Consider the following 22,821-nt stretch of genomic DNA (forward strand, 5'->3'; position numbering starts at 1 on the left):
TGCGCTAGGGTTTTTAGCGCATGCACAAAATTACCGTGCGCTATAGTGCGTGGTAGCCGAAAATCTACCGCCTCGTAGTGGCTAGCTCGCTCTGGAATTTAACGCGCGCTATTGCGCATGTTAAGGCCCTAGCGCACCTTTGTAAAAGGAGCCCTATGTGTACAGGCCGCAATGGAGATTATGCTGAGAAATATAAATGTTTTTATTTTTATTTTTTAAATATTTGTTTAACTTTGTGTTTTTTACTGAACTTTTCAAACTACCCTCTTAGCTCTGCATGCAAAGATTCAGCTTATCCAACCTATGGTATTTTCATTACTGTCATATGGATACGAAAGGTGGGCAGTGAAGAAGCAAGATAGGAAGAAAATTGATGCCTTTTGATTTACGGATCTGGCAAAAAATACTGCATATACTGTGGACTGCCCAAAGAACAAATCAGTTGGTACTGGAGGAGAACAAATGTAAGCTTTCCTTTGAAACTCAAATAATAAGACCTTTGACTTTTTATACTTCTAGCACATCCTGTGAAGAGAGACCTCTTGGCAACGATGAAGATAAATGCAAAAGAGGAAACTTTTTATACTTCCAGCACATCCTGTGAAGAGAGAACTCTTGGCAGAGTTGAAGGTCAGTGCAAAAGAGGAAGACTGACAATGGATGGATAAATATAATAACAGTTATGGACACCCAGGTATCAACAATCAGCAACCTGACTAAGTCCAAATACAGTTCAGGAAAACTGTACATAGGGTCGCCATGAGTCAACATCAACTCAACGTCATACTGCATTGGTTGCCTTTTGAGGCTAGAGTATTGTTTAAGTTTGGTTGCACCTGTTTTAAAGTACTGTTTGGTATGGCTCCTATTCATTTGTCTTTATGCTTTGAATGATACAAACCTAATAGAATTAACCGAGGGCAATATTTATTTGTTTTCCCGACTATTAAGCCTTGTCATTATAAGAGATTTTTCAATAAATTGCTTGGTTTTCAGGCAGGTAAAATGGATTTATGGCTAAGCACTATTATTTCTCAGGCCCACTCATATATGTCCTTTAGGAAACTACTAAAAACTGATTTATTCAATAAATATGTAAACTGATGTTCCAGAATATCGATTGGAAATTTGCATATTGATCTTATAGCTTGTACATTCTTGAGCAATTTATTGTATTTTAGTAAATTGTATATTATTTATCTATTGTATAATTTTAGCATTGTTTTTAGAACATTGTATTTTTATTAATTGATTGTATAATTTTAGCATTGTATGTGAACCACCTAGAACTATGTGGTAGGGTGGTATATAAAAATAAAATTATTATTATTGCTATTATAATAGTTTCTTGAAATAATTTTCACAGCCAAGATGGCCGCGAGCAGATGAGAGTGAGGGAGACGCCGCCAGAGATTCCTACGTAACAACGTCAGACGACTTCTAGGCAGTTCAACATCGAAAGAAGGCTGGACATTCGGCAAATTACAGATGCATGAGGGGAAAGTTAAAGAAGAAGGGGGGGGTAGTGGAGGGAAAAGTAAGAGGGGTGGAAAGTGAGAGGGGTAGGAATTGCCTGAAGATTGCTTTTGGTTGTAGGGGACCAAAGCGTAGGTCTGTTTAGGTGATGAATTTGTCAAACAGAGTGGTTTTGATAGATTTTTGGAATGCGTTGTAGGTCTGTTTTTAGGTTTTATTTATGTAGTTTCCCAGCCAGAATTGTTGTCTGTCTGCTTGGAACTTGAAGGTTCTGTCAAGGTAGGATTTGTATTTGCAGCCAGTAATTTTAGGATAGGCGAAGATGTTTTTGTTTCTGGTTGTTCATGTGAAGTTGTATAGAGTAAAGTGTGTTTGCAGGTAGGAAGGTGGTAGGCCCAGATTTGTTTGAAGCATCCAAGGGTACATGTGGATTTACATCAAATTGGGCAGTCAGAAAATTATGCCTTAAATAATGATAGCTTTTTCAGAACAGTTCTCTAGTTGCTGGCCTTCTTAAGTACTTTGCACTTCTCTTTGTTAAATTATTTGCTCCATGGTTGAGTAAAATTTAATGAAATTCTAACTAGAAGCATCCTGCTGCTGGATAGTATTACAAGTAAAATAATTAGGGTATTTTCACAAAACAAAAGATAAATAAATGTTTAAAACCATCAGTTCTAAGGGCTATAATAGCTTTGTGAAAGCACAGTGCATGCACGTAATAAGCTGTCTTCCTAAGAGTTTGTTGTATCTACTGTTTAAGTAACATGTCATTCTTGCAAATATAAAATCTTTTGTGATCTGTCCAAAGTTACTGGTGTCATTCATTAACTGAAAATGGCATGGTTAGTATAAATAACAGTTCAAAACCTCCAGAGTCTAGAGTTAAAGGCATCAGGAAACAGATCAAAAGGAAACCTAACATTAAAGTATATATTTTTATTTTAATGATGTATTTTCTTATTCTGGCCTTCATGAAGACTTAGCCAAACCCAGCTCACAGGGCTTTTCTATAGAAATTTCCCCCTTAAGGATAGACAGTGATTCCATGTCTGAGGAAAAAGATGTAGGTGGAGTTCCTTTTAGCAGCTAGCATTTACAGGAAAATTATTTGTAAACATTGAAAACTTTTTTTTTTTTTTTTAACTTGAAGTCAGGGTTGCTGAACCTTAGGTAAACATTTTGATAAATCAGCCTATTTCTTTCCCAGCATTAGCTATGTAGTAGTGGATCCCAAACGTGGTCTGGAGGCACCCCAGCCAGTTGGGTTTTGAGGATATCCACAATGAATATTGATAAGAGAAATTTGCATGCACTGCCTCTATTGTATACAAATTTCTCTTATGAAATTCATTGTGGATATCCTCAAAACCCATTTGGCTGACGTACCTTCAGGTTCGGGTTTGGGAATTATTGCTATATAGCCTCATCCACATACTTTGACTGCTCCTGTAGCTCCTTGTGTAGGCCTTCTGGGCTATGAAATAATCCAGATCTTTTACTTAGGTTTATTTACATTATTTCTATTAAAATGAAGTGCCCATGGCCCTTGGGGGAGGGGGGACACTTTAGACCTGGCAAGGAGAATGCCTGTCTCTTTAATTTTCTTTGCTGCTGTCAGGCATCATACAGATCATCTGTGAACATGGGTCCTTATTCATTTTATACTTCAGAGTTTCAGCAAAATAACAAGTAGAGGTGATTTATATTACACTTTTAATAATTCTGTTTGTGAGCAGCATAACTGTCAGGACAGATCAGAGTATTAGAAAGGGATGGGGTGGGTTCTGACTTGTTTCGATATTTTATGTATGTAATTTTATTGTAAACCGTTTTGGAATAAAAGGGTATAGAAATTTTTAAAATAAATAAAAATAACATAGTTGGGTGGATATGTAAGTTGACAATAGTGGAAGAAAATGATCGTGGATATATGCAGTAGCCACGGTTGCCATTTAGCTTTGTCTTTTTTTGTATATGGAGAATTGTAGATGTTTCCTGTGATTTTGGTAACTGTATTTCTTTTCTTCTCAAATATGATTTGAACATTTATTTATTTTAGTATTTTATATACCACTTATAGCCTGCGTCAGCCTTCCTGCTTACTACAGTATAAGACATATGATTCCATGCCCCCCTGTCAGTTTTTCAAGTTTCCACGGTAGTGGTCTGATCCACATATCTAGTTTTCCAGTCAGAGAATTTCTATATTTTCAATATCCAGCTGATAATGGAATTTGACTTTGAGTTGCTACTTTTCAAAATGTCCAACACAAAATCGGGATTTAAACAGTACAATTTATGCACTCAAAAGATAAGAACATAAGAATAGCCTTACTGGGTCAGACAAATGGTCCATCAAGCCCAGTAAGCCCGCTCTCATAGTAGCCAATCCAGGTCTGTAGTACCTGGCCAAAACCCAAGGAGTAACAACATTCCAGGGCAAGCAGTGGCTTCACCCATGTCTTTCTCAATAACAGACTATGGACTTTTCCTCCAGGAAATTGTCCAAACCTTTTTTAAAACCAATTATGCTATCCGCTCTTACACAACCTTTGGCAACGTGTTCCAGAGCTTAACTATTCTCTGAGTGAAAAAATATTTCCTCCTATTGGTTTTAAAAATATTTCCCTGTAACTTCGATTATCCCCTAGTCTTTGTAATTTTTGACGGAATGAAAAATCGATCCACTTGTACTTGTTCTACTCCACTCAGGATTTTGTAGACTTCAATCATATCTCCCCTCAGCTCTCTTTTCCAAGTTGACGAGCCCTAACCTTTTTAGTCTTTTCTCATACGGGAGGAGTTCCATCCCTTTTATCATCTTGGTCGCTCTTCTTTGAACCTTTTCTACTGCTGCTATATCTTTCTTGATATAAGGGAACCAGAATTGAATGCAATACTCTAGATGAAGTTGCACCATGGAGCGATACAGGGCATTATAGCATTCTTAGTCTTGTTAACCATCCCTTTTTTAATAATTCCTAGCATCCTGTTTGTTTTTTTGTCTGACACTGCACATTGGGCAGAAGGTTTCATCATATTGTCTACAATGACACCCAGATCCTTTTCTTGGGGACTAACCCCCAAGGTGGACTCTGATTTGGGTTATTCTTCCCAATGTGCATCACTTTGCATTTGTCCACATTAAATTTCATCTGCCACTTGGATGCCCAGTCTTCCAATTTCCTGAAGTCTGCCTGCAATTTTTCACAATACATATGTGTTTTAAAAACTTTGAACAGTTTAGTGTCATCTGCAAATTTAATCACCTCACTCGTCGTTCCAATTTCCAGATCATTTGTAGATAAGTTAAATAGCACCAGTCCCAGTACAGATCTCTATGGCACTCCACTGTTTACTCTCCACCATTGAGAAAAATTACCATTTAACCCCACCCTCTGTTTTCTATCCAATAACCAATTCTTAATCCACAACTGAACTTTGCTACTTATCCCATAACACTTTAATTTTCTCAGGGCTTTCTGAAAATCTAGATATACTATATCAACCGGCTCACCTTTATCCACATGTTTATTCACACCTTCAAAGAAGTCAAGCAAATTTGTGAGGCAAGATCACCCTCGGCTGAACCCATGCTGATTCCATCTCATTAAATCATGTTTGTCTACGTGTTCCACAATTTTATTTTTTATATTTTTTTTCTACCATTTTGCCCGGCACTGAAATGAGGCTTACCTGTCTATAATTTCCCAGATCTCCCCTGGAACCCTTTTTAAAATTTGGCATAACATTGGCCACCCTCCAATCTTCAAGTTCTACAGACAATTTTAGCGACAGGTTACAGATCACTAACAGCAGTTCAGCAATTTCATGTTTGAGTTCTTTTAATACCCTGGGATGTACAGTATACCATTCAGTCCTGGCAATTTAACATTTTTTAACTTGTCAATTTGGCTTAGTGCATCTTCCAGATTCACCGAGATTTCTTTCAGTTCCTCCACATCATTACCCTTGAAAACCATTTCCAGTTCAGGTAGATCTCTTACATCTTCTTCCATAAAGACCGAAGCAAATAATTCATTCAGTCTTTCTGCTATGGCCTTATCCTCCCTGAGCATCCCTTTTGCTCCTTGATCATCCAGTGGTCCCACAGACTCCCTCACTGGTTTTCTGCTTCTGATGTACCTAAAAAAATTTTTATGGTATCGGAGTCCAACATAAATTTGTCTTTTAAAGATAAACCTGTTACTTTGCAAGATGTTTGGTTAGTGATAAATCAAATTGAAACTTCATTACAGAGTACTGTTACTAAGCTATGTCAATTTTCTTCTGATATAACTGTAAAAGTAAATGAATATGAGATGCAATTATTATTGATTGGGAAAAAATTGGATAAACTAGATTTATCTGTTATTAATTTGCAAAAGTCAGCTATATCCAATATAAAAGATAGTATATTAGTACATGTTCAAATGGAGAAAATGGAGAATTTTATGAGATCAAAAAATCTTAGGTTCTTAAATTTTCCTATTTCTCAATATTTGGCTCCATTGGAGCTCCCGAGGATATATATGAGGGATGTTTTACAATATGCTCAGATGGAATTGTTCTCACCTGATAATATTTATTACATCCCCAGGAGCTCCAAAGCAGTTGCAGCTGAAGGAGAGATTGAGCAATTAGTTTCCCTGGATAGTCTTAATATTTCTCAATTTTTGGACTCCTCAAAAGAAATAATAACTAAATGAGCTACATTATTGATAATATTTAAGACAGAATTGGAAAAACAAACTATCCTAAAATTGTATTTTGAAAAAAAAAAAAAAACCCAGGCTTTGTTCTACGGTCAGCAATTGAGAATATTTCCCGATGTTGCCAGACAGACGCAATTTCGGAGGAAACAGTTCCTAAAACTTAAGCCTTTGGTTTTAGTGATAGATGCGGGTTTCTTCCTCAAATTTCCATGTAAATGTTTGATATCTTATGGAAATGAGAAATACATATTTGTAGATCCATCTCAGAGAATTTTTTAAGACAAACCATTACTTGAGAAAGTTTCAGAAATTATGCCTGAGGTTGATGATAATAAATGACATTTAAAATAAGGCCTATATTATTTTGCCTGTGACGATCAAATAATTAATTACCTTCTAGAATTTTTTTTCTTCCCAGTTAACAGTACTAGACAGCCCTAATTATGTGGACTAGATCAGTTCTTTTACTTTTTATGTTAATTTCCTGATAGTATCGATGTACCTAAAATTTGTATATAACAAATTGAAATAAAGAAATAATTAAAAAAAAAAATACAACAGCTTTAAAGATTTGACAAATGAAATTGAAAGATTATCTCAGTAAGTCTCAATCTACCTCTTCAAAACAGTCTATATTGTCTGTGCATTGGAAGGCTACTTGCAAGACACACCATTTGTCACTTCTACAGCAGGTACACTCTCCCTCACAACCTAACACCTCAGAGCATAGGAATAGGGAGAGACTCATTTCCAGCTCATCTCCTCAAGTTGCAGTGTTGATCAGAGCTCCTGTCGACGTCATGTCCAGCTCCTCCCACACAGCAACCTGTCGACCACTCCAGTGCCAAGGATCTGTGTTTGCCCAGGATACCAGCAGCTCTCTCTCTCTCTCCGCCCCTGACACTGAAGCATAAGAGACACTCTTCTTCCTTGCATCTATCTCAGCGTTTATCAGTCTCTCCACATGAAGCCGAAACTGCCAGCGAGCTTAAAATCTAGGCATTGAGACATCGAAAGCTATCTCCTCATCCCAAACGACGTAGACCATCTCAACTTCAAAGGATTTTTGCTTCTTCAGATGATTCTGATTCCTCAAATCCTGACCATTCTATATCGCAGGAGTTACAGAAATCTTCAGCTCCTTCCATGGATACTTCATCTACTCTTATCAGGTGCTCTTTCATCTGAAATTTTGACTTTGTTTAAACAATTCCTACAAAACCAGAAAAGTCTACCATAGCATAGTCTTCAGAAATCAGCTGTGATTGCCCGTCAACCATGTTACTTTTTACAAACCTTCTCCATCTGGTTCTACCACTTCTCTTCCTCATTTAAGGAAAAGGTCTATTTCAACCACATCCTCTAGATCAGTGGTCTCAAACACGTGGCCTGGGGGGCAACATGCGGCCCGCCAGGTACTATTTTGAGGCCCTCGGTATGTTTATCTTAATCACAAAACTAAAATAAAACAGTTTCTTGATCATATGTCTCTTTAGCTATAAATTACAATATTATTAAGACAGCCAAAAGGAAAGATTTATAAACTATAAAGAGTTTTTACCTCATGCAAAATTGTCATTTCTTTAATAAGACATTAACTATTTTTTTCTGAGGCCCTCCTAGTACCTACAAACCCAAAATGTGGCCCTGCAAAGGGTTTGAGTTTGAGACCACTGCTCTAGATCAAGGCAGTGTGAATGTTTTATGAATGATAATGATTTAGACACTACTGGGTGTGATGTGGTGGCATTCTGCCTGCTTGCTGTGGAAGGTTATGGACCATTTATTTCCCCCATACTTGACTGTGTATTCATCATCATCTTGTACTGTGATTCTGAGTCATTTGTGCTATGATTCTGAGCATCATTTCTTTCTTTAACACTGGCTATTCAAAGTGTCCTTATTCTTAGTTCATATATATGAATAGCCTGGAAACAGGCCCTATTTTTGGACCTGGCTGAGTGCCCCTGCACTAATAAGCATATGAAGTCCAATGTTGCCAACTCAAATCCATGCCATCATGAGATTTGAATGGAGCCCTTCATTTGCAAAATCAATTGAATGTCATCCACATAGATTCTAATAAATATCTCCTCTGAAAGAATTGTTCACAAAGAGTGTATATAAACATTAAAAATTATTGTAGGGGCTGGTTCTTGCAGAGCCCCTGAGGTTACGCATAATCACCCTGACACCTATTGACTCAACTTCCTGATAAAACAATTTATCAGAAAAGAAGAGAATCATGCCAGAGCGGATCCCACACTGTAAACAGCGGAGCAAGATTTCATAGCTCACCATACCAAAGGTGGAAGATGTATCCAACAAAAAATACTAACCCAAAGGCTAGACCTTATCCTCTATCCAGCCCCCTATATAACTTGTCAAACAAAGTCACTTTTCCATAATCTTTCCTAATTCCTAAATGTGAAAGTTTAAATGTTGTGAAAGTATCTAAAAAAAAGTTTCCTGTAGTTGATGTAAAACAACTAATTATAGATATTATACTGAAAAATGACCAGAATTGAAAGAGAGCAATAAGAGCTTAGCAAAGTGGCATCCAGCATTGACTCTTAAAACAAGGTATTGGCGCAATAAATTTCATCTTTTAATGGTCTGGGAGTCCATGTCCGCCCGGTTTTCTAGATCTCGGAGCAAGCTTTTTCTGTCCGTATGGGCCTCCTATTTGGACACTTTGCCCCCGATGATAAAAAGCCAGGTGGTCAATCGATTGCGGAAGCCAGTAGTCCCCGTATTGCCAGTGGGTTGAGGGAGGGGTGTTGGGGGGTCTTGGGTTGGGATGGGGGGTTGGGTTGCTTTTGGGATTGGATCTGGAGGGATCCAGGCTATCAGAACACAGGCCTGGACTCTCACTGGTTTCTAGGGTCTCTTGTTGGGTGGTTGACCTTTGTTTTGTATTGGGTCATGCGTGTCTTTTTTTGCTCATATGAATAAACAGTTTATACAAAAAAAAAAAAAACAACCAAGGCACACAACTGACCACTTAAAACTTTCAGGCACCTGGCTTAAATACACACTGACAACTGATTAAGGCAGCGATGCTTTCCATACAAGTCTCCCTTCCCAACTATCCTAGACATTTTCGAGTAGCAGCTTTGCTGGATTTCTGCAGCGCACGTCCTGCTGAGGACATTTGTTTTAATAGGTTCTCTGAGTTGATGTACAACTACATCCCGGATCCCTGACAAAGGAGTGTTTTCCGCAACACGGACTCTGTTGAGTCCAGTGTACTCACATAAGAGGACCATTCATTTGTTTGGAATGCTACATTGAATTTTCTTCAATATACCTTGCACATTGTTTCTGCAGTATCCTCCTTTGTTTTGGTTGTTTGACTTTTTTTACTGCAGTTTTGTTGGATTTTTTTGGGGTGTGTTTTTGACAGGTTGGCCATGATATCCTCTCAGCTGCCCCCCTCCTTTGCCTAAGAGGAAGATCATATCCTCTTATACACCACCCTTTGTTCCCAATACACCTTAAGTTCACAGAGTGGAACTTAGGGCCTGTTCTATTAAACTGCACTAGCAGTTTCTAGCGCAGTGAGCCGCGCTGAATGGCCTGCGCTGCTCCCAACGCTCATAGAGTTCCTATGAGCGTCAGGAACAGCGCAGGCTATTCAGCGCGGCCCTCTGCACTACAAACTGCTAGTGCAGTTTAATAGAAGAGGAGGTAAGTGTTTCAACCAAGTCACAAGGGATCTCACTCTAGTTAATTTTATTTAGAAGTATTTTTTAGCAGGAGCATCCTAAGCTGGAATCACGCTCTATGCAATATATCTCCTAGCACCCCCCACTCTGCCCATTCTGCCACAGCCCTGCAGGGGAGACGGTGGATGGAGACCAGTTTTTGTGTTTCATTCTCCATTATGCCCTGTGCAGCACTCGCATAGCCCTTGGGGTGGTTCTGATTTATAACATACTCAAAACAGGTAACAAAACAATATCCATAATAAAAACATATAAAATTCCTACATTGATTGCAAACTTTGTTTTGGAACCAGATAGGAACTGGATTCTAATGTTATTTGTCTTCTCTTGAGATGTTTCCTTTTTGAAATGTAATAACTGGGTTTTTCCAGATATCTCACGGCCTATACAAAAAAATGTGTCAGCAGTTTTTTACTTTTCAGATCTCATGTGGTAAAATTAGGGAACTTTTATATTGGTTAAATTTTCTTTAAAAATGTGTAATCAATTATCACTCCTATTAAGAACATAAGAATTGCTCTAAAGAAGGGGAAAATTGCTGCCATGGCCTTAGGCCTAGCAGTTAGATCAGTGCCATAACAGATTTTAGCAAAGCCAGCAGCCTTTTTTTCCTCTTTGTTTTTGTTTGGAGTGATTTTCTTTTTAGTTTTCCAAAAATTTATCCTTGCTCCATATTATTTATTTACTTACCCCCTCTTCTACAAATCCGCACGGTAATGGCCCCGAAGCCCATAGAGATTCTACATACAGCTGTTAGCGCGGCTTTGTATTTTTCACATTTTCACAAGCCTACAACTTAAGCGGCAGTATTAATTTGTGGACTGGATATGTGAGAGAGTTAGCATTGTTCCTATTAATCTAATTGGCTTTTTCTTTTGTTATTATTGTACTCTTTCCTCCTTTTTCTGTAACAAGATTTTATCTTGGAAATAATATAATAATTAGTAAAAATAAATTTAAAACATTATAAAACTCAAACATGCTACCACAGTATCCTGAGCTTGTGCTAAGCATGAACAATCTGCAATAAGTAAAATATTCAGCTCTTAACTGCCCTGCCCTGAAACTTAAAACACACATATTTTCATTAACCTACGATGTATTGTTTTATCTATTGTGAAATATAAATGTGGTTTTATGATTTGATGTGATTTTTAGAATGTTTTAAAGTATAATCTGTTAAGGTGTGGGAAGAAGTAAGATCTGCCTCAGGTCAGAGAAGCACTTCTTTCTCTTCTCTCCCTTAGAGGTGTTTGTGCCATAACTTTCAGGTTTCAAAAGTTATTATGCTTCACACTAATCATATAATACTTTAAACAGCTCTTAACCTCCAGCAAATTCTCCCAAATGTATAATCTTTATACAAATATATTTTTAATGATTTATTCAGATTTATGCAAACTCACAGTATTTTAAGTCGTGGTAAGACCTCAGTGGCTACACTTGAATGTGACATATTTCATTATAGTCTCAAGTATATTATAACAAATCTCATTGGTCAAAACCACCCCTTAAATCCATTTGTTATATTCTTTAAATATTCATATATTATTAGATAACTTATCTTTATAAATAAGCTGTTTGGATGGAGATTGGACATTTCTGTGCTATTCCGAGCATCTACATTACCACATGCTGATTAGCGCAAAATAGTTGGCGATATGTGCTCATGGCACAATTAGACCCGGATTCTATAAATGGCTCCCTATTGGCGCCTAACTTAAGTTGAATATGCTGTTTAAAACAGAAAAGCATTTAAAAGAAAAATGTAGGCACCTACTGGTGCCTAAAAAATGGTGCCGTAATCGCACCTACGGAGGCACATTACAATACCTAATGCCACTGTAGGCATGGCTAATGCCAGAAGTGGAATTAGGTGTCATAAAGCACCTCCGTAGGTACAATTCACATAAAAGGTGGGTGCCAGAAATGTAGGCCTACCTTTTCTGAAGCCGCAGTTCTATAAACGGCGCTGTCGCATGATTGACACTCAATCGGCGGCTGCTTTTAAGGTGGCCACTGACAACAGCGCCATTTATAGAATGTGGGCCTTAGTTGCATAGCCATTGAATTTTTTTTTTTTTTTAAACCCCATAAAACTGAAAATTGTCCATTTTCTGACTGTAGTAAAAATGGCCTGTGCATAGGAAACACCTACATAAGAGCATGCTAAGGCCATGTTTTATCCCAGCTTAAGAACATAAGAATTGCCGCTGCTGGGTCAGACCAGTGATCTATCATGCCCAGCAGTCCGCTCACGCGCCGGTCCTCTGGTCAAAGACCAGCACCCTAACAGAGACTAGCCCTACCAGCGCACGTTCTTGTTCAGCAGGAACTTGTCTAACTTTGTCTTGAATCCCTTTATTTGTTCAGTTTGAAGAGGATGTCATGACAAATTATTGCCTTTGTAACTCACATATTTATGTGTTGTAAGTTTGGTGGCATTAATCTCCCATGTTTACTTCTCAGGGAGCGAAGCTGATTTCAGTTCATCAAGCAGTACGGGAAGTATTTCTGCCCCTGAAGTCCATCTGTCTGCTGCAGCTGGAAGCAAGAGATCCTCCTTTTCTCGCAAGTAAGCAAGGAATTCTCTGCTCAAAACAGTATTGTCACCAATTTTAAACTCCTTAAGGATGGGGGAGTGTGTGGCACAGTGGATAGAGCTACAACCTCAGCACCCTGAGGTTGTGGTTTCAAATTCACCCTGCTTCTTGTGATCCTGGGCAAGTCACTTAATCCCCTATTGCCCCAGGTACATTAGATAGAGTGTGAACCCACTGGGACAGATATGGAAAAATGCTTGAGTACCTGAATGTAAACCACTTAAGCTATAAGTGGTATACAAATACTAGAAATAAATTAAATAAAATAAATTATCATCATAAAAGAAACACAATCTCATGGAAGCCAGACTGTGTAATCTTGTTTCTTCACACAACAAGGATGTTTTTTGTATAGATGTAGTGGCCTCGCCAGAGTTGTGGTCTGTATAATGATGGATCCCTCGTTTGAACAGCTGTTCCTTAAGTTAATATTCTTGTAGCTTATCCAGCCCTTTTAACTATGAGCTAATGAACACACCAAGGCAAAATGTTTTTGCTTTTTCAGAAACTAAGGTGGTAGTAAGAGCTGCTCATAAGACTATCCATAGACAGTATGAATGTCTACACAAGGTACATCCAGTTCTCATTGATAGGTTGTCATTAGGATGATAATTTATGAATAATATCCCTTACCACAGCCCAGACAAATGAGTTGTCTCACCCAGCAAACAAATGGAGGCAAAGAGCGCTGACTTTGAATGACATTATTGCCAAATAAGTGATAAGTCCCGTAACTTGCTAGTATTCTCTATCTCCAGTAGATAATTGTAGTTAGGATTGGTGCAATAGAATGTTCTCTGTGCATCCTGGCTTCCTTGGACACAGATTAAGGCTCTGAGATTGAGTACTAGTGCTATAGCAGTGAATGTTGAGGCTAAAATAACAGACCGATCCCTAAGTGAGCCAGGGGATGGGGGTTGGAGCCTTTGTCAGAGACTCTGACCTGATGGTCTTGGTCTTGGTAAGCCTTGATCCTTGCAGCAAGGAGGTCCCGGGGATCCCTACTGGATCTAGTATGTAAGGACTCTTTTGGGTATCTCACTATTTCTGTTCCCCTTTTGCCCTTTACCTCCCACTTTTTGTTTCCTCGGGGACTGCTTGCATTTAAGATTTGCTGTTGCTTGGATTAAATTAGTTTAACAACAAAAAGGAGTTCATATATGCAGATGCCACTGGGGCATTTGACAAAGCCATATAAGGGGTTTCCTGGCTGCTGTGGAGTTTTAGGAGGAATCTGAGGTGCATAAAGGGCGAGTCATACCAGTTTGGGGAGTGGGTCGTGAGCCATTGCTAGTTCGCAGCAGGCATTTCAGTGGCTTGTGGTAGCTGCCACTTTTGTAGTGAGGCTATCTCTTTTGTGACTCACATCTGAAGAGGAGTTGGCAGAGCTATTGATTGGGCATCCCCAGACTGCGGGCAAAATGCTGCATTGAAAGTGATTGAGGCTGCAGTTTCTTTAGGTTTCATGCCAATGGGATAAGTGGCCATTTTGAATGTTGGCTGCATGTCTCCTGCACAACAGGGCTTGGCAGGGAGAGGGGGAGAAGTCTAGGCCTTGGTGGGATTTCACTAGATGGCTGAAGCAGGAAGTTGAGATGAGAATCCTTCTTGCAGGTTGTGTTAGTTCACTTTAAAGGTAATAAATAGAAATCAAACAAAAAAGGGTTTTGGCTAGGTACTAGGGACCTGGATTGGCCACCATGAGAACGGGCTACTGAGCTTGCTGGACCATTGGTCTAACCCAGTAAAGCTATTCTTATGTGGCTCATGACTGATCTTTAGTTTAGTTTCCTATAAAGAAATTGACCTTTAAAGGTCATTTGATCTGTATGCTTGTACCCTGTTTCATTTAAATTGTATCACATATGGCAGAGCATGCAGTGATACCAGACTCATGTTGTTCACGTGTTATCAATGATTCTGGTGCTTAAATTCCCTTGCTGAAGTCTCCAGGAGGTTAAAACATATTGTGAGGTCATCAAGCATTTAAAAAAACTGCCTTGTGGTTCAGTAGCGCCTATATTCACCATCAGGTGCCCAAATTTGGATGTGCAGAACAGATGTGTGCATAAATGAATGAATTAACAAGGTGTCAAGAATTACGCTAACTGGCACTCATTTATATTTGCTTGTGTATGTGCCTGTGCTCTATTCTATAACACTGCTTGCCTAAATTGCCTCTTGTATACCCCAAAAGGGGTATGACCATGGAAGGGTCGAGGTTTTCCCAAAATGTAGGTGCAGCGTTATAGAATACTGGAGTTACCCAACTTGTGTGCCAGCATCTATGGGCAATAATAGAAGACCTTCGTGGTGGTATTGCTGGGATCTGCACCAGGTTTTGGCACACGTAAATCCTCACGCCTAAAGTTTGGCACAGGAATCCACCCTGAGCACTGTTCTACGTAGAATAGCATGGATTTTTCCCGGCACCTAAATGTGAGAACCACCTGACTGCATTTCATGCCTAGTTTCCAGTAGGATTAAATAATCTCTTAGGCCCATCTTCTAAAATGGCACCTAAGTTAAGTGGAAAATGTCGTTTAAAACTATTTCTGTTTTCTACTAACTACTTTCTATTAACTGCTTTCTATTTTCTATTAACTGCTTTCTGTTTTTTTATTAACTACTTTCTATTAAATACTTTAACTACTTTCTATTAACTACTTTCTGTTTTCTATTAACTGCTTTCTATTTTCTATTAACTACTTTCTGTTTTATATTAACTACTTTCTATTAACTGTTTTCTGTTTTCTGTTAACTGCTTTCTATTAACTGCTTTCTGTTTTCTATTAACTACTTTCTGTTTTCTATTAACTACTTTCTATTAACTGTTTTCTGTTAACTGCTTTCTGTTTTCTATTAACTACTTTCTATTAACTTTTCTGTTAACTGCTTTCTATTAACTACTTTCTATTAACTGTTTTCTGTTAACTGCTTTCTATTAACTACTTTCTATTAACTGTTTTCTGTTAACTGCTTTCTATTAACTGCTTTCTGTTTTCTATTAACTACTTTCTATTAACTGTTTTCTGTTAACTGCTTTCTATTAACTACTTTCTATTAACTGTTTTCTGTTAACTGCTTTCTATTAACTGCTTTCTGTTTTCTATTAACTACTTTCTATTAACTGTTTTCTGTTAACTGCTTTCTATTAACTACTTTCTATTAACTGTTTTCTGTTAACTGCTTTCTATTAACTGCTTTCTGTTTTCTATTAACTACTTTCTATTAACTGTTTTCTGTTAACTGCTTTCTGTTTTCTATTAACTGCTTTCTGTTTTCTGTTAACTGCTTTCTGTTTTCTAATAACTGCTTTCTGTTTTCTGTTAACTGCTTTCTGTTTTCTAATAACTGCTTTCTGTTTTCTGTTAACTGCTTTCTGTTTTCTAATAACTGCTTTGTTAACTGCTTTCTATTAACTGCTTTCTGTTTTCTGTTAACTGCTTTCTGTTTTCTGTTAACTGTTTTCTGTTAACTGCTTTCTGTTTTCTATTAACTACTTTATTAACTGCTTTCTGTTTTCTATTAACTACTTGCGCCTAAAAAAGGGTGCTGGAATCGCACCTCTGGAGGCACCTACTGGTTCTTAATGCCACCATAGGTGTGGTTAAAACCGGAAGGAGCGTTGGGCACCAGTAGGTGCCTCTGGAGGTGTGATTCATGTCAAAGGAAGGCACCGGAAATGAAAACCTTGGCCCACATTTTTGGTGCCTATTTTTACTGGATGCAAAATTCTCTAAATGGTGCCATCACGTGATTGACACGCTTTCAAAGCAGCCACCGATAACGGGCCATTTAGAGAATCCAGGTATTAATGTTTAGTGGTGAAATTATTACATAAAAATTTATAGAACAGGCATTGCCGCCCTGTGCAGAGAAGGATCCTGAATTGTTTGCACATATCCTTAATATAACAGGTGTCCTTTTTGTAGCAGATGTAGTTAACACGATATACAGTACCAACCATCGAATCGCATTCAAAATTTTACTTTTATCATTTAAAACTCTCTCTACAAATTAACCACAATTCATTGATAAATTACTCATCCCTTACAGTACTTTACGTTCACTTCCGTCTATAAATCAAAAGCTCCTAACAGTCCCCTCTTTGAAAGTTATTGGGACACAACGACACAATATATTTTCAGTGATGGCGCCACAGCTTTGGAATACTATGCCACAACATTTAAGAGAGGAAAACAATTTGGCCCATTTTTAAAATAATTAAAAAAGCTTTCTTTTTAAATATGCTTTTAACCTTTAAAGTTCGTTCGGTTTTTATATAAAATTCCTTTTCTAATTGCACTTTTTTTTCTCTCTTTTCTTTAACTTTCCTTTTTTAGATTCCCCATCCTATTGTTTTTACCATATATGTCTCTCCTCTGAATTTTAAAAATACTTAATTGTAGTTCTATCCCCTCTCCCCTTTTGTATTAGTTGATCTATATGTCTAATTGTCTACCCCATTATTTTTTTAAATTGTGTGTAAAAATATATGTTTATATTTTATTACTTTTGTATCTCGCTTAGTAAAACTAAATAAGCGATTCATCAAAGTCAAATAAAACTTGAAACTAGTTGTGTAACAGTGTTCCCTCTAAGCGGGCGGGTGTTGTGAGCAAACTTTTTTCACCGTGAGCCAAAAATATCGGGCGCCAGCAAGTTATGAGCCAACTCGCCCGATTCTCCTCTCGCCGCCCTGCCATCTGCCGTACGCCTCTTCCGATTGTGCGCTGTGACGAGAAACGTGTGCGTTGCGATGTAATATTTTGTGCGCCAGCGCAGCTTAGCGGGAACACTGGTTCAAATGGTTTTATTTATTTCCCCAAATTTATTTTTGTTATACGCAGTACATCAATACACCCATTGTAAAACTAAACAAGCCAGACCAGCACAGATCAATCCTACACCGTCAATCCTAACAGAAAACACACAGAACACAGAAAACACCTTCGCCTAGTAAGGAATATGTAATCACAAACTAACCCCTCCCTCTTTTACAAAACTGTAGTGTGGATTTTAGCTACGGAGGTAACAGCTCTGATGCTCATAAAATTCTGAGCATCAGAGCTGCTACCACCAAGGCTGGTGCTAAAAACGCTTCACAGTTTTGTAAAAGGGGGGATAAAATAAAAATACATAGACAAAGGTTAAATTGAACCAGCAAGAAGCTGGACTCTGCATACAATGCTTCACAGAAACAGTGACACATGTCTCCTAAAGCAATAAATAAATAGAAATTTTTTTCTACCTTTGTCTTCTGTGGTTTCTCCTTTCCTCATCTTCTTGTAACTCTCTTCCTTCCATTCACTGTCTGCCGTCTCTCTTCCCCTATATGGCATCTTCTCTCCTTCTATGCCCCTTCCAGAAACTGTATGCCTCCCCCTTCCATCTCTCCTTTCACCCCATTGGTCTGGCATCTCTCTCCTCGCCTTCCCTCTCCCACACCTCTCCTCATAGTCTGGTATCTCCCCTTCCCTGATTCTCTGGCATCTCTCTCCTTTCCTTTTCTTCCATCTTTCGCTCCCCCTCCATGCTCTCACATCTCCCCCTTCCTTTTCCCTTAGACTGGCATACCTTCCTCCTATGCTCCAAGCCCTGGCATCTCCTTTAATTCCCTCCCTCATCTTCCTTCTCCCTCCAGCTGGGTACCGCAACACTCTTCCCTGCAGCTCTGCACTTCCCCACAATTGCCATGCTTCGGTTCCTCTTCTTCCTTCCTTCCTCCCCCCCCCCCCCGCGGGACCCTGCGGCACCATCAACTCTTACTCCCTCTAATGTCGGCCCTGCAGCTCCAGACTTCCTCGCACCTTCTCCCCTCCCCCTTTGGATCGCTATTATTTTAAATGTTATAGCCGCGGAGCTGTATCCATCAGTGGAGATGTCTAACCTCGGCCTGCCCCGGAACTCTTACTGCAACAGTGACTTCCTGTTCCTGCCTAGACGGGCGGCTGCTGCAGTAAGAGTTCCGGGGCAGGCCGAGGTTAGACATCTCCACTGATGGATACAGCTCCGCGGCTATAACATTTAAAATAATAGCGATCCAAAGGGGGGAGGGGAGAAGGTGCGAGGAAGTCTGGAGCTGCAGGGCCGACATTAGAGGGAGTAAGAGTTGATGGTGCCGCAGGGTCCCGCGGGGGGGGGGGAGGAAGGAAGGAAGAAGAGGAACCGAAGCATGGCAATTGTGGGGAAGTGCAGAGCTGCAGGAGCTGTTATAGCCGCGGAGCTGTATCCATCAGTGGAGATGTCTAACCTCGGCCTGCCCCGGAACTCTTACTGCAGCAGCCGCCCGTCTAGGCAGGAACAGGAAGTCACTGTTGCAGTAAGAGTTCCGGGGCAGGCCGAGGTTAGACATCTCCACTGATGGATACAGCTCCGCGGCTATAACATTTAAAATAATAGCGATCCAAAGGGGGAGGGGAGAAGGTGCGAGGAAGTCTGGAGCTGCAGGGCCGACATTAGAGGGAGTAAGAGTTGATGGTGCCGCAGGGTCCCGCGGGGGGGGAGGAAGGAAGGAAGAAGAGGAACCGAAGCATGGCAATTGTGGGGAAGTGCAATCCCCCCAATGCGTCCCCTTACCTTACCTCCCCTTACCTTTGCGACGCGTGTGTGCGCTGTGAAGAGAAACTTGTGCGCTGCGATGTAATATTTTGTGCGCGAGCGCAGGCCAGCGCAGCTTAGCGGGAACACTGGTTGTGTACCTCAGTGGAAAAAAAATTGAAAGCAACATAAAATGAGAAAAGATTTGAATACAGTATACTGCATATCTTTTTCCTCTTGCCCTAGAGAAAATTGATTTAGGATCCACTAACCATTCAGCTTAGAATATGAGTTAAGGACCCTCGCTGTAGCTTGGCAATGGTCTCTCTTGGTTTTCTTTATATTTTGTGTCTTTGGTTTCAGCCGCGGCCCTCATGGAAGGAACAATTCAGGGTCATCTCACAAGACTGGAAGTAGTCCACCTAATTCGCGTGAAAAAGATCTTTTGTCAATGCTGTGCAGAAATCAACTGAGTCCTGTTAGTACACAGGAGAACTATGGAGCTTCTTCAGCTAGTAGTAGTAATTCTGGCTCATACAGAGGGAGTGATACCAGTCCGACACTGAGGTAAACTGAATCTGCTGCTATTTAGGATTCTGCCAGGTGCCGGTTACTTGGGATTGGCCATTGTTGAATGCAGGATACTGGGCTGGATAGACCTCTGGGTCTGACCTAGTAAGGCTATTATGATATGTTCTGAGGGATCAATATTTAAGAGTTTAACTAGGCAGGAGAGGCTTTGTATATTTACCATGTACTTTCTCTTTCAAGCCCTATTTTAGCAGCAGGCCAGATTTATTTGTAGTGTGGTCCCTAAGCAATAACATTTAAGAGATTAGATAGAAAGTAAATTTTAGATTTACTGTATATACTCAATTATAAACCAGGATTTTTGGTCCAAAAAAATTGGCCCAAAAATGGGGGTCCCGGTTTATATTTGAACCCAACCCCCTCTCCAAGAATTATTGCAGGCTGCCACAACCAGGCTCTGCACCCTGCCCCCCTCCTTGCCCGTCGTACCTTCTCTGCCGATCCCTGATGGTCCAGAGGTGCAGCGGGCATGAGCGAGCTTTCTGCGCTCTTTTCCCATGCTGCTAACCAGCTGCCAAGTGGCACCAAGCAGGAGCGCGCTTTAGCACTGCATGGTGCTGAGCAGCTTCCTTACTGGCTCCCACAGCAGCCGGTTAGCAGCGGAACAGGAGCTAGGAAAGCTCGCTCCTGCTTGCTGCATCTCTGGACCACCAGGGATCAGCAGAGAAGGTATGATGGGCAGGGATGGGGGAAGGGTGCAGAGCCTGGGCGGGAGACTGCTGGGTGCAGAACTTGACAGGAGACAGAGGGAAGGAAGGGTATGGGTGCAGAGCCTGACAGGAGAGAGGGAAGGGGGCTGGATGCACGGCCTGGCAGGAAGGAGGCTGGGTGCAGAGCCTAACATGGGAGGTAGGGAAAGGGGCTGAGTGCAGAGCTCAGTAGGGAGAGAGCTGGGTGCAGAGCCTGATGGGGGAGGGAGGGAGGAAAGGGGGCTGAGTGCAGAGCCTGACAGGGGAGGGAGGGAAGGGGCTGGGTGCAGAATCTGAGAGGGCAGGGCACTTGAATATTAAGCCACCCGACTTATATTCGAGTCAACCATTTTTCCTCCTTTTTGGGGGAAAAGGGGAGTCTCGATTTATAATCGGATCGACTTATATTCGAGTATATACGGTAATAGACAATAAATAAATACAGTGGTACCTCGGTTTACGAGTGCACCAGTTTGCGAGTGTTTTGCAAGACAAGCAAAACATTCGCAAACTTGGTGCCTCGTAAACCGAGCTTGCCTCGCTGTACGAGCGCCCCCACCCACGATCCAGCATCCCCCCCTGCTCGTGTTGCCCCCCCTCCACCGTGATCCTACTCCCCCCCCCCCCGAGCAGTCAATGACATCCTTTACAAGACTTGGCACCAGTGCTGGTGCCCGAAGATTCTCCCTCTTCTGGCGCGGCCTGGGCTGGGCTGGGCTGGACTGGCTTTGAGCATTTGCGCATGCTCAAAGCCTTCTGGTCTCGCTCTCAATCTCAGAGAGAGCGAGACCAGAAGGCTTTGAGCATGCGCAAATACTCAAAGCCAGTCCAGCCCAGACCAGAAGAAGGAGGATCTCCGACGCACCGCCCAGCCGCACCAGAAGAGGGAGGATCTTCGGGCACCGGCACTGGTGCCAAGCCGGGTAAAGGGTGTCATTGACTGCTCGGGAGGGGGGAAAGTAGGATCGCGGTGGAGGGGGGGCAACGCGAGCGGGGGGATGCCGGTTAGCAGGGGGGGGAAGCTGGATCGTGGGGGGGGGTTTGGAACAGCGTCGGATTCCTCAAGGGGGGGGGAGAATGGAGCAGCGCCGGTAGCCTCGTGGGGGGGGAGGAGGTGGAACCAATCAAAGCAGTTTCCCTTACTTCCTATGGGGAAACTTGCTTTGATATACGAGCAATTTGGTTTACGAGCATGCTTCTGGAACGAATTATGCTCGGAAACCAAGGTTCCACTATATATAAAATTACCAACAATAGTCAGTGATAAAAACAATAGTTTATGATTAGTTTATATTTTAATTTTCATTATTTACAGATGCATTTAATTATTTTTTTGGGAAGCATGAGGCTCTAAACTATAACTTATCTAGTTTATACATAAATCTAGCCCTATTTAACAAGGTAAATGTTTGAATATCAACCACCTTTCTTACCGTTTGATAGGAAAAGCTAAACTCTTACTTGGCTATTAAACATGTGATCACACAATATGATGCAATTTGACAACATTGAACTAGCAATCTCCATATAGATTTGTTGGTTGCATGTCTCATTGTCTGTCTGTTGGGGTATCATTTCTATTGTAATCTCATATAATAGAAAACAGTTAAGATTGTATATAAATAAATATTACTGTTTAAAAAATGTATTATATGATGCGCCTGTCCACTAGGAAAGGGAAAATTTCAGACATTCTCTCTTCTTCACCCCCCCCCCCCAACTTTTAGACACAAAGGAACTTAGTAATTGTAAGCCTTCAAGGAGACTTTGAAAAGGAAGTTCTCCTTAGTTTCCCTTCCAGAAATCTCCTGACTATTGAAGCCTCAAGGAAGCATTCCCTATGTAATTTTCAGATGCCCCAGCTCCTCTGCTACCCGTTTTCCTTTTGAAAATAGTTCCTGAAATGACTACATCTGCATATACTCAAATATAAACCAAGATTTTTGGGCCAATAAAAATGGCCCCCTCTATTTATATTCAAGTCATCTAGCAGTGCAGTCCTTCTCCCTCCCAGACTCGTTGCAGGCCTCCATTGGGCCTGCCTTGATCCCTGGTGGTCCAGCAATGAGCAGGGACAGGAGCGATCCCATCTCCCCCACTTCCATTCCAACTTCCTAGACCCTGCAAAGGCCTCCCTTACATGCCCTAGTGGTCCAGCGGTGAACAGGGGCAGGAATGATCCTCCTATGCTCCTGCTCCATGCAAAGCCACTAAAGAAAATGGCTGCTGCGAGTTCCAGGGTCACTCCTGTCCCAGCTTAGCTGGACCACCCGGGCTCAAGGCAGGCCTGGGGGAAGCCCGCAATAGGTCGAGGAGGGGTTAGGGGCACAGAGCTGGCTGAGACAGGACACAGGAGGGGTCTTTCTTGTCCCGGCTCATCGCTGGACAACCAGGGCTCAAGGCAGGCCTGTGACAGGTTGGGAAAAGCGCAAGGGGCACAGAGCCAGTTGGGACAGGACAAGGGAAGTCCTGG

At 40.9% G+C, this 22,821-nt stretch overlaps 1 protein-coding gene across 3 annotated transcripts in view; it reads left to right on the plus strand.

The window, feature by feature from the left end:
• Window positions 1-22,821, plus strand: part of SYBU (syntabulin) — a 94,858-nt gene that overhangs the window by 59,847 nt on the left and 12,190 nt on the right. For all 3 annotated transcript variants that reach the window (XM_033934394.1, XM_033934392.1, XM_033934393.1), the window contains exons 5-6: window positions 12,392-12,497; window positions 19,432-19,635. In XM_033934394.1, coding sequence (XP_033790285.1) covers window positions 12,392-12,497; window positions 19,432-19,635 — 310 coding nt within the window. The remainder of the gene's footprint in view (window positions 1-12,391; window positions 12,498-19,431; window positions 19,636-22,821) is intronic.

This window comes from Geotrypetes seraphini, chromosome 2 (genome assembly GCF_902459505.1).
Source record: "Geotrypetes seraphini chromosome 2, aGeoSer1.1, whole genome shotgun sequence".
In the NCBI taxonomy this organism is placed as follows: domain Eukaryota; kingdom Metazoa; phylum Chordata; class Amphibia; order Gymnophiona; family Dermophiidae; genus Geotrypetes; species Geotrypetes seraphini.